The sequence below is a fragment of the Entelurus aequoreus genome, linkage group LG03 (genome assembly GCF_033978785.1).
Source record: "Entelurus aequoreus isolate RoL-2023_Sb linkage group LG03, RoL_Eaeq_v1.1, whole genome shotgun sequence".
NCBI classification, from domain to species: domain Eukaryota; kingdom Metazoa; phylum Chordata; class Actinopteri; order Syngnathiformes; family Syngnathidae; genus Entelurus; species Entelurus aequoreus.
The window spans coordinates 59586954-59599313 of NC_084733.1; the positions used below are offsets into that span (position 1 = coordinate 59586954).

The window sequence follows — 12360 nt, forward strand, 5'->3', positions numbered from 1 at the left end:
AGGACCCTTTTGGTTCCCCAATAATTGTTGTGTGATTTGTTTTTAAGTGTCATCGCGATAAAGTCTGCCTTATCAAAAACATTATCAAAAATGATAATGGTGTGTACGCTATTTACACAGAATTTTCCCGGCAGTCTCCATTCTATGGTAATGAAACAACAAAGATTCAGATTTCCCTCGCCCGGACGCAGGTCACCGGGGCCCCCCTCTGGAGCCAAGTTGGGGCACGATGGCGAGCGCCTGGTGGCCGGGCTTGTCCCCATGGGGCCCGGCCGGGCACAGCCCGAAGAGGCAACGTGGGTCCCCCCTCCAATGGGCTCACCACTCATGGGAGGGGCCATAGAGGTCGGGTGCATTGTGAGCTGGGCGGCAGCCGAAGGCAGGGCACTTGGCGATCTGATCCTCGGCTACATAAGCTAGCTCTTGGGACGTGGAACGTCACCTCGCTGGGGGGGAAGGGGCCTGAGCTTGTGCGCGAGGTAGAGAAGTTCCGACTGGATGTAGTCTGACTCACCTCGACGCACAGCAAGGGCTCTGGAACCAGGTCTCTCGAGAGGGGCTGGACTCTCTTCCACTCTGGCGTTGAAAGCAGTGAGAGGCGACGAGCTGGGGTGGCAATTCTTGTTGCCCCCCGGCTCAAAGCCTGCACGTTGGAGTTCAACCCGGTGGACGAGAGGGTAGCTTCCCTCCGCCTTCGGGTGTGGGGACGGGTCCTGACTGTTGTTTGTGCTTACGCACCAAACAGAAGTTCAGAGTACCCACCCTTTTTGGATACAATTGAGGGAGTACTGGAAAGTGCTCCCCCGGGTGATTCCCTTGTCCTACTAGGGGGACTTCAACGCTCATGTTGGCAACGACAGTGAAACCTGGAGAGGCGTGATTGGGAAGAATGGCCGCCCGGATCTGAACTCGAGTGGTGTTTTGTTATTGGACTTTTGTGCTCATCACAGATTGTCCATAACAAACACCATGTTCAAGCATAAGGGTGTCCATATGTGCACTTGGCACCAGGACACCCTAGGCCGCAGTTCCATGATCGACTTTGTAGTTGTGTCATCGGATTTGCGGAAGAACTTTGAACATGTCACTAGGGAAGTGCTGGACATTGAGTCCGAGTGGACCATGTTCCGCACCTCTATTGTCGAGGCGGCTGATTGGAGCTGTGGCCGCAAGGTGGTTGGTGCCTGTCGTGGCGGTAATCCTAGAACCCGTTGGTGGACACCGGCGGTGAGGGATGCCGTCAAACTGAAGAAGGAGTCCTATCGGGTTCTTTTGGCTCACAGGACTCCGGAGGCAGCGGACACTCCTCAGCCTTCCCGGTAAGGTCTATTCAGGTGTACTGGAGAGGAGGCTACGCCGGATAGTCGAACCTCGGATCCAGGAGGAACAGTGTGGTTTTCGTCCTGGTCGCGGAACTGTGGACCAGCTCTGTACTCTTGGCAGGGTCATTGAGGGTGCATGAGAGTTTGCCCAACCAGTCTACATGTGCTTTTTGGACTTGGAGAAGGCATTCGACCGTGTCCCTCGAGAGGTCCTGTGGGGAGGGCTTAGAGCGTATGGGGTCGGACTGTCTGATTGTGGCTGTCCGCTCCCTGTACGATCAGTGTCAGAGCTTGGTCCACATTGCCGGCAGTAAGTCGGACACGTTTCCAGTGAGGGTTGGACTCCGCCAAGGCTGCCCTTTGTCACCGATTCTGTTCATAACTTTTATGGACAGAATTTCTAGGCGCAGTCAAGGCGTTGAGGGGATCCGGTTTGGTGGCCTGAGGATTAGGTCTCTGCTTTTTGCAGATGATGTGGTCCTGATGGCCTTATCTGGCCAGGATCTACAGCTCTCACTGGATCGGTTCGCAGCCGAGTGTGAAGCGACTGGGATGGGAATCAGCACCTCCAAGTCCGAGTCCATGGTTCTCGCCCGGAAAAGGGTGGAGTGCCATCTCCGGGTTGGGGAGGAGACCATGCCCCAAGTGGAAGAGTTCAAGTACCTAGGAGTCTTGTTCACGAGTGAGGGAAAAGTGGATCGTGAGATTGTGCGGCATCTTCAGTAATGCGGACGCTGTATCGATCCGTTGTGGTGAAGAAGGAGCTGAGCCGGAAGGCAAAGCTCTCAATTTACGGGTCGATCTACGTTCCCATCCTCACCTATGGTCATGAGCTTTGGGTTATGACCGAAAGGACAAGATCACGGGTACAGGCGGCTGAAATGAGTTTCCTCCGCCGGGTGGCGGGGCTCTCCCTTAGAGATAGGGTGAGAAGCTCTGCCATCCGGGGGGAGCTCAAAGTAAAGCCACTGCTCCTCCACATCGAGAGGAGCCAGATGAGGTGGTTCGGGCATCTGGTCAGGATGCCACCCGAACGCCTCCCTCGGGAGGTGTTTAGGGCACGTCCAACCGGTAGGAGACCACGGGGAAGACCCAGGACACGTTGGGAAGATTATGTCTCCCGGCTGGCCTGGGAACGCCTCGGGACCCCCCGGGAGGAGCTGGACGAAGTGGCTGGGGAGAGGAAAGTCTGGGCTTCCCTGTTTAGGCTGCTGCCCCCGCGACCCGACCTTGGATAAGCGGAAGAAGATGGATGGATGGTCTCCATTCTATACCTACCCCTTCATCTCTGATGGAATGAACATATTTTCTGTAAATAATCCATCTGATGAGCTGAAGTTGGTTGAGGTGTCAGCGCTGCGACAGAAATGTGTAGCCTTGCCGTACAGGGATGGTTTCGTGGCCATACCCCTCCTTCACTAAATGAAACAAAAAAACTACAAAAAAAAGTTCAAGTTCAAATCAATTAAAAGAATCAGTTAGGAGTTCAAATTGGTTCAATTAATCAGTTTAAACAATCAGTTCAAGTTACAAACTCTAATACTATAGTTGACTACCGACTTCTGACTATGACTTCCAGTACTCTGGATGAAGAATAGCTGTAAGTATTATACAAAAGTTGGTATTATTCCATGTATACACTACACCCATAATTTCAAACCCTACTTTACGATTGAGCTGAAGTTCTGACTATTATGACCTGTACTTTTACCTTTCTTAAAGTTCTTACCACCTTGGGGCACCATTCAGGTAAAATCTCAGCTCATCTTACTTGCTTATTTGTATACAGTAACACCTGTGCATGCTTTTGTCCACGTTGTTCTTTTGACGATGAATAAATATTAAGGATGCCTTTTCATCTGATTAAATTTATAATGAACAGGGACATTGCGGTTGTCCCAAGTGGATGGTATGATGATGGGATGTTTTTTTGGCCCAGCTATAAAAACACCGACAGAATTAAAAGGGCCACTTTAAATGAGGAGCAGCATGAGCCAAACTGGCCAAGATTTGACGTTTCTGTTGTCCGAACTTGTGGTATGCAAATTCATAAATTTCTTGTTTAAAAATAACGTCATAGTTGCTTCTCTTTCTGCTTGGAATTACCTATTCTGTCTATGTTCTGACCAGGTCTCTTGTAAGAGAGAGACCTGATTTATCATCATCAATAATAATAATATTCTGTTCAGCTCTACAGCTAATTTGAAACTCATGTTCATTTTAACATATTCAATTTTAGACAACTACAAAGACGCATTAAAAATAATGCAACAATATTGAAAGGGCTGCGACACCTCAGACCTGCAATCTGAGGCTGAGAATGAGGAGCTGCCAGAAAAAAGGAGCAGGAAGCCAGTGTAAGGGTGTTCCGTCTTGTTTTTGTCATGTTTCTACAGTAATAGGAAGGTTATTTCCGGTAACATTCAAAAATCGACCAGAGATGCTTGTACTATATGTATATTTGGCAATTTTGGTATTGCAATAATCCTAATGATATGGTTACCCAACAGCCATTGTCTCTGGGACTCGGATGATAGCGAAGAACACCCGGGAAATAGTGACCTCGCATCTCTGGGGTCGGCAAGCCAATTGCACAGGCAGAGTAAGGAATAATCTCTTAACATCAAACGAAACCACCACATTAATATTAAAGATATGGTTAACATTCTTAGTGCCAAAGATATTCCCCTCTCCTTGTATCCCTTCTCCCAGCTCCACCGTCTCGCCGAGTGCCAGCAAGAGTCATGAGTACTTGTCAACTCGACTCCTCAACTGGAGATAACTTTCTAGGTAAAGACTGATCTCCGAAATAATATCTCAGCATCCAGTAACCATGGTTAACAGATCACAACCATTTAATACCAATTTATCTCCCTTAGCACCTCACCATGGGGAAGGACGCATTCATATGCCTTCACCAGCACCTGCATTAAACATGCAGAGAGTTACACAAGGTAGGGACTGATCTCTGAAATATTAGTGAATAGACAGGCCCCTTGGGTATTATCAGTCATGGTTAACTGATGGCTCTCTCACAATGCCCACCTCACTAGGAACGGCAGTCCCTCCTCAACTCCCTCCACCCCCCTCACCAGCAGCCCTCAACATGTGGCAGACAGAGGAGCCTGGATCCAGCCTGGCCTACAGGCCAACATGGCGAGGGGGAAGAATGGCCAACAACATTTCCTGCTCTGGTGAGCAATAACTGACAAATACCGGATGGTCATTCTGTGCCACAAATTTTGGAAAAAATTCAAATTCACAAGCAATCACATATTTTCTTCAAACTTTGTCAATAACTTTTGTCATTAACTAAGGTCAATAGCTAATGTCAGGATTATGAGTAATGAGGATAAACACTGAAACATGTTAATTTTATACTGCTGTTTGTCAACAGCGCCTGAGGTAATCCAGATCCTTAGCCTGCTGGAACATATGAAGCACAACCAAGACCAGCTGATTGCGAAGGTAAACTTCTTAACCAGCAGGTCGCCCATTAACCCAGGGCCAGAAGTTGAAATGCCGGCCAATATCCAGTTTCCACTGGAACAGTTGGAGGCAGTGGAGGCATTTGAGGCATTTTTGATTGACCCATCAAATGGCCCAGCTCGACAAAGAGTGGTGAGGTTTCTTCCTAATATGAATGGTGCCATTAGGTTTATTGATTGTCCATGATTATGCAAATATTCTATTGAATCAGCCCTGACAATCAGGCCTGTCCTGAACCGCCTTTTCCCAGTGGTAAGATTATGTCAGTGAGCCACAATCGGCCTGGTTTGACATCATGTGTAAAGGTAGCAAAGGTCCATGAGCCAAGAGAACAGGTTCTGTTTTTTTACATTTCTGGACGCTTTCAACAGGAACATAAACATTTTAAATGCAACTTAAGCTTACCTGTTTGTTTAAAGAGATGTCTTTGCCTTTTAGATTTCTTCTTTGGCCACCGTTGGAGGCCAGGATGTGGAGCGGGTGACCTGGAACATCCTGGGCAGGATGTTCACAGATGACGTTTCACATCGGATCAATTGGAAGGGCATTAACAACAAAAAGGCCTTTAGCAGGATGGCAACAAAGACCTTGCTTTTCAGTAAGTATATAATTCAAAGTAATATTACATACGTTCAAAGTCAATAGTGGGGGCAGCCTTAAAAATCATACCAACCATCATACCTGTAGCTGCTCCCAAACTTATTCTCTTGGTCAGATTAACGTAACGCTTCAACTGATGTTTGTCGACTTCCTTTATTGAGCCTTGAATAGGTCAATAATTCATAATGACATTGATTTTGATTCATTATTATTTTTTAAAGAAAGAAACAGCCTACATGGCAGCTTTGTGTGATTAGAGTAAACATTGCTACATTTTCTTGTTTGTTTCTTTGCTCTTTAAATACCACTTTTAATGTTGTTTATTTATTTCAATCATATTTTTAAAAAATGTGCCGTGGGGCCGTTAAAAAATGACCTGCAGGCCGCAAATGGCCCCCAGGCCGCACTTTGGACACCCCTGGCCTACACGAATACAAACATAGAATGAGAGTACAAATATAATAAGAAAACAATGTCAACCTCCCAAAGTTGGGTTATGGATATTTATTTATGCTTTATAGAGTGAATTGACCATTTTCTGTTTCTGCCTATTGACAATATTGTTAGTTTAAAAATACAAGGCAATGCATATGTAAGCCTATATTGCTGTAGTAGGGCCTAGTGAATTTTTTAGTTTCCTATTTTATCCTACAGCAAGAACAGAAGGGATTTTAAAAATAAGATAAACGGGTCCAAAACGGCCAGATGAGCCAGGGTTTTTATGAGTCCGTTGCTGGTCCGCCGCGGAGGTTAGGATCATGGATGCGGAGCGGATGCAGCGCGCTGCCACGGCGGATCCGCGACCCGCCTCCGTGGCGGATACGTTCCTGAGAGTAAGTGGACGCCGATACGGGTCCGTTTCGCGGTTCCGTTCCGGAAAGATCCGCCGCGGAGTGTTTTTGCTGTGTGGGTAGTGCCGTTGTCAATGAGCACCAAGAGCGTTTTTCTGCTCTTGAGGACAATTTGGAGAGAGCTTTCTCCAGACTACACTCTAGGCCTAATGCCTAATGCGAGTGACCCCTGCTGCAGCAGCCCAGCAGCTTATTTCCCCAGCTCGAAGACCAGATTGCTGCAGTCTAGAACGGGAGCCCAAGATTGCCAGTCCTAGACCTTTCGAGGGGGATTTTGAGCTGTGCAGGGGATTTCTTGTTCAGTGTGATCTGATTTTTCAACACCAGCCCTCACGCCATTCCTCTGATGGGGCTAAGATTGCTTTCATTTTTGCCCTGCTCACTGGACCTGCCCTCAAGTGGGCTACGGCTGCCATGGACAGGACCATGCGATTGAGCTCGGACTTCCGTGCTGAATTCCGGGCCGTATTTGACCACCCCAAGGATGGGGGGTACGCCGCTGGACGCCTTTACTCCATCCAGCAGGGACTTCGCTCTGTGGCAGCCTACACCCTGGAATTCCGGACCCTGGCGGCTGACAGTGGCTGGGACAACAGGACGTTCCAGAGCGCGTTCCGTCGGGGCCTCTCCGAGGAAATTAAGGATGGCCTACTGAGGGACAGACCCACATCCTGCAGAGACCTCATCAAACTAGCACTCATGTTTGACCAGAGACTGACTGAACGTGCTGCTGATGCTCGTGCTCAGGGAGTCGCGAGGAACAGTCCCAGTTCTCAACTCCTACCCACCTTTGAGGCCCCAGCCATGCCACTTCAGTCTACACCCACCATGTTGACTTCTTCTGAATCCATGCAGTTGGGAAGGACCCAGCTGACCGTTGAGGAGAGAGAGAGAAGGTACCGACAGCGTCTCTGTCTTTACTGTGGTCCGAGACCCCAAAGGGAATAAGCGGTAGAAAATGGATGGATGGATATATATATATATATATATATATATATATATATATATATATATATATATATATATATATATATATATATATATATATATATATATATATATATATATATATATATATATATATGTCTTAATTAGATTATCTGGCAGAACGACTCCAAAACCGACAAAAGCTGTAACTGCCGCAAGAAACCTGATTGCCCTCTCAACGGGGGGTGCTTACAATCATCAGTTGTTTACCAAGCAAAGGTAATACGCAAGGACATTAACACATCCGACACATATGTAGGATTAACTGAGGGAGAATTCAAAACCAGATGGAACAACCACAAGGCTTCTTTCAGATGCAAAAGCCTGCGGAACACTACAGAACTCAGCAAACACATTTGGAATCTCAAAGACAATAATGTTGAATATTCAATAACATGGCAAATTCTTGCATCCAGCACACCTTACAACAGTGGTAACAAAATATGCAACCTATGCTTAAAAGAGAAACTGTTTATCATATACCGTCCAGAGTTGTCATCCCTCAACAAACGCAGCGAAATTGTATCAGCATGCCGTCACAGAAGGAAACACCTCCTAGGCAACACATGAGCCAATCACCACGCCCCCACGCCTGCCTGTACCCACCCGCTCTGTGCCCTATATAAACCATGGTATGTGAATGCTTCCATTAAAATCTCCTGAGGATTGAGGAAAACCCTCATGAAACAGGCCTGTAGAGATGAAGCCGTATCACAGCCGTACAATGAACCAGAAAAGTGAATCTCTGCTACGTTTCCTTTGACCACGACTCATGTTCTAGTTTAGTTGGTTGGCGCACACATGCCAAGGTAACTTGTATCAAAATGGCTTGTAAACAAACAGCTTGCAAATGCCAATCGGTTGTCATTGTTCACATCAAAAAACTGTTAAAAAATCCTAACTAGTTTGCGAATGTCACATCTTTACAACAGGACTGTGAACTTTATCCCACTGATTTTAGTTTCTGACACATCCCTGGCAGGGGATTGATAGTCCATTATTAGTGACGGAGCAGGAAAGGGCTAGGAATATACATTTACTGTAACATTTTACACTAAGCGCTCTCTTATTTATTATTTGACGTTTTACAAGCTGTTTATATGTTGTCAAGCACACGCTTGACAACATGCCCCCGGGCGGAGTTGAAAAGTTACCGTAGGTGGAGAAAAAAAATACGATAATAAATCAACAGCCACTCGGAAAAGCTCCTGGTACTCCCAATGGCCAACTGTAATCCTGATATTGTACAAATACTGGTGGTCATATTCAAATGTATTATTCAAATAAACAACTGTTGTGCATATTGATATAAAAAAGAGCCTTTTTTTCCCCCTAAATTGGAGCATTTTTTTTTTTTTGCAGATTACCGTGGGAAGCTGAAATTCATTATAGAGATATCCTCTGTTCCACCCTTTGGGTTGTTGTACTTGATCTTCGTACTGAGCTGGAAGCCATCGGCGCAAGGCAGTGTTGGCTGCTCCCCAGAGAGGATTGAACCTGGCAAAAGAAACAAAGTTTAATATTGATCGAACTATAGATGCATCTGTAAAGAAACTCCTTAAACACCCATATGGTTGTACAATAAGGAATGCTGAAAAATAATACACTTTATCTCAGAGTGTGAATTTTTTATGACAAAGAATTTGTCACACTCCCTCCTAAAATGGCATCGAACATGGAATGACCATTGCTATCACAACGACTCTGAAACATCAACGTCAAAAATGTTATGTTGATCGTTTAAACGGCTGAGTACAAAATGTGTAGTTTAGTTTTTTACCTTTGTGTTTATATATTGATTGTTACCAATCAGGGATATAAAAATGAACGGATTAATGCAGATCATTCCATCATCATTATTCAACTGATTAAATCTAATAAAACGTATCTGCAGTGCAGAATAACCACGTTTGTCCAGTTTGTTCAAGTAGTAGTGTCATGCAAGCACAAACAGGAAGTTAATCAGGTATTAATAGGCTAATTAGTTTATTTAGAACACTTGTTATTAACAGTTTATGTATAATCCATACATAAGGCAATTCCAATTGCGTTACAGAAAATTACAAGCAGGCAAAAATAACCGTAAAAATAATCATAATTCAAATTAACATAAAATAAAATAATCTCAAAAACAACCACAATTATATTTCAAATCAAAGAGTGTAGATTAAAAAAACTTTCAGTTGTTAAATACAAGTGCTTTAACCTTGATTTCAAATATTGCCAATGATGAGGCCTGTCTCAGCTCTTCTGTAAGAGTCTATTTCAGATTTTAGGGACATAAAACTGAAACGCAGCCTCACAATGTTTCGTCCTGACTCTGGGCACCAGTAGGAGATCACTCCCTGAGGTCCTCAAAGGCCGAGATGGTTCATATGGATCTAACATGTCAGAGAGGTACTTTGGCAAAAAATCATGACATTTTAACATCTATTCTCTGAGCTACAGGAAGCCACTGCAGTAGGGATGTATATCGTTTTATATGATGCCCTTATCGATATTACTTATCAACACCGGTATTCATCGGGACTCTTATCGGTACTATATGTAATTTATGTAAAAAGATTATGTTAAAAAAGAGGTTAACATCATGTAACATCTCACAATAAGGAAGTATTTTATCAACGCCTGCTTTTAAAGTCTTAAACAAGTCAAATATGTTAGCAGTGCAAGGTGCAATGCAGGTATGTTATCATCTTGTAAACACCACACAGATCCATCACTGTTTCCATTCATTACAGTTACACTCAGCTGGAAAAAATATTTATGTAGGTAAAGCACATACCTTTTACATGGTACTGTATATTTTATAATAATATATCATGTAAATCTGTGCAATCATTCAGCATATTAGGTTGGTGTGCAATTAAGCAAGGTGTGTTTTCAAGCCATGCAAATGTGGCGTGATGGAGTGATGTCAGACGGCGACTAGAGACCTGTCAGTGGATACTATCTTGCTTCTGAGCAACATTATGGATTATTATATTACTTAAATTTTTTACTTCTTAAAGTGGATTAATATTAGCCTGTGGATTACTGGATCGCTAGATACTGGACTTTGAGGGTATTTTGAGGAATAACTATTGTTGTGTTTCAAATGTATGTGTGGTGTTGCTTCCTTATTTTGGATTACTCCAAGCTGAATATTAGCAAATGTCAAAAAATATATAAATCTTTCCCTCTACCGGGATTAATATCCCATTTTTTACATTGTTTTAACCCTGCCAGTTCTATACCATCTGTAATAAAAAAAAATAAAAAAAAACTAGTGATAAGTTCACTGTTTTATTAACATTCTAAGTGAATAGCTGACCCGTCTCCGCTCGGGACGGTTTCCTGCTGGCCCCACTATGGACTGGACTTTCGCTGATGTGTTAGATCCACTGTGGACTGGACATTCACAATATTATGTCAGACCCACTCGACATCCATTGCTTTCGGTCTCCCCTAGGGGGGTGGGGGGGTTACCCACATATGCGGTCCTCTCCAAGGTTTCTCATAGTCATTCACATCGACGTCCCACTGGGGTGAGTTTTTCCTTGCCCGTATGTGGGCTCTGTACCGAGGATGTCGTTGTGGCTTGTGCAGCCCTTTGAGACACTTGTGATTTAGGGCTATATAAATAAACATTGATTGATTGATTGAATATCCATCCATCCATCCATCCATCCATCCATCTTCCTCCGCTTATCTGAGGTCAGATCATGGGGGCAGCAGCCTAAGTGAATAAGAAAAAGGAAATTAGATAAGAAAAAGCGCAGTAACAATGTACAAATACATTTGAGTTTACACGTTTACAAGTCAAATAAAGCACATACAAGGATTCATTAGTCATCATTTTAACACTAGTGCTCCTACTATAGTATTTGAAACTGTCAAGTTAACAAGAACTTACCAATGAAGATGTTTATTCAGTGGTCGCGTCCACAAAAGGCTGTAGTAGTAGCAAGTGTTTTTCACACAGCTTCGGAGCAACAAGTAGTCACATTTGCAAAAGAAACATATCACCTGACACATAAAAGTCATTTGGGAAATGTTTAGCTCTGTATTTAGTAGTTAGTTTGGTAGTTTGAGGCGGCCGTGTGTCCCGGAGGCAGGCACAGAGATGGTAAATGGTAAATGAGTTGTACCTGTATAGCGCTTTTCTACCTTTTTAAGGAACTCAAAGCGCTTTGACACTATTTCCACATTCACCCATTCACACACACACATTCACACACTGATGGCGGGAGCTGCCATGCATGGCGCTAACCAGGCCCATCAGGAGCAAGGGTAAAGTGTCTTGCTCAAGGACTAGGATGGTAGAAAGTGGGGATTGAACCAGTAACCCTCAGATTGCTGGCACGGCCACTCTCCCAACTTCGCCACGCCATCCCCAAAAGGGTGCGGGGCTGCCGTGTTTAGAGAGTTGGCTGGTTTGTCAAGTGCACTGTAAACATGATTTCCCCTTTCTCAATGACAGCATCTCAATCCCATTATGCCAATTTCAGTGACTTTCCGCATTTAGATTCTGTTTCTACAGAACATTGATTCCATCCGCGATTCCAATGACACGTAAATCTAGCTGTGTCTTGTTTTACGCTTTGCAGCGGTACTTGAATGAATGTGACAGCGTGCATGTGTCATAGTTACAACGGATTAAAAAAGTACCAATAGCTGTTAATTAACTGTTCAGGCGGGTATCATTCGTCAACTTAATCACAGCTGTTTAAGTGCTGTGTTGAGGCCTGAAGCCTGATTGGAAAGGGGAGTCACTAACCTATTGGTATACAACTTTTTCCAGGACTTTGCCAAAAATGGCAGGTTTAATATGGGCCGATAGTTGGTACTGTGGCATCAAGACTACTCTTCTATAGAAGGGGCTTACAGACAGCAGTTTTTAAGTCCTTTGGAAATATCCCAGTCTGAAGTGAGATTTTGCTCAGCACACACTTAAAGGGGAACTGCATTTTCTATAGAATCTTGCCTATTGTTCACAATCATGAGCGATAAGAACACACCTTTTTTTTTTAGGATTTTAAAGATAATAAAAAACTCTTGTAAGATGTGGCTAATTGGAGTCACTGTTGTAGCCTTCAAAGTCATCTAAAACAACTTCGGAACTATCAATG

The 12360-nt window shown here is 44.2% G+C and overlaps 2 protein-coding genes across 2 annotated transcripts in view; one reads left to right on the plus strand and one right to left on the minus strand.

The window, feature by feature from the left end:
• tpo (thyroid peroxidase) overlaps window positions 1-12360 on the minus strand; it is a 112201-nt gene that overhangs the window by 81428 nt on the left and 18413 nt on the right. The window contains exon 4 of the mRNA XM_062040859.1: window positions 8617-8746. Coding sequence (XP_061896843.1) covers window positions 8617-8746 — 130 coding nt within the window. The remainder of the gene's footprint in view (window positions 1-8616; window positions 8747-12360) is intronic.
• Window positions 2434-5385, plus strand: LOC133646681 (uncharacterized). Its single transcript, XM_062042323.1, has 5 exons — window positions 2434-3924; window positions 4035-4112; window positions 4202-4276; window positions 4376-4516; window positions 4720-5385. Exons 1-5 carry the CDS (start codon window positions 3813-3815, stop codon window positions 4995-4997), a joined length of 684 nt encoding a protein of 227 aa, XP_061898307.1. The 5' UTR covers window positions 2434-3812; the 3' UTR covers window positions 4998-5385.

Coding starts and splice junctions, on each gene's coding strand:
- LOC133646681 (XM_062042323.1), top strand. CDS start 3,813: ATGATATGGTTACCCAACAGCCATTGTCTCTGGGACTCGGATGATAGC. Junction 4,113..4,201: donor AACTGGAGATAACTTTCTAG/GTAAAGACTGAT, acceptor TATCTCCCTTAG/CACCTCACCATGGGGAAGGA. Junction 4,277..4,375: donor CATGCAGAGAGTTACACAAG/GTAGGGACTGAT, acceptor CCACCTCACTAG/GAACGGCAGTCCCTCCTCAA.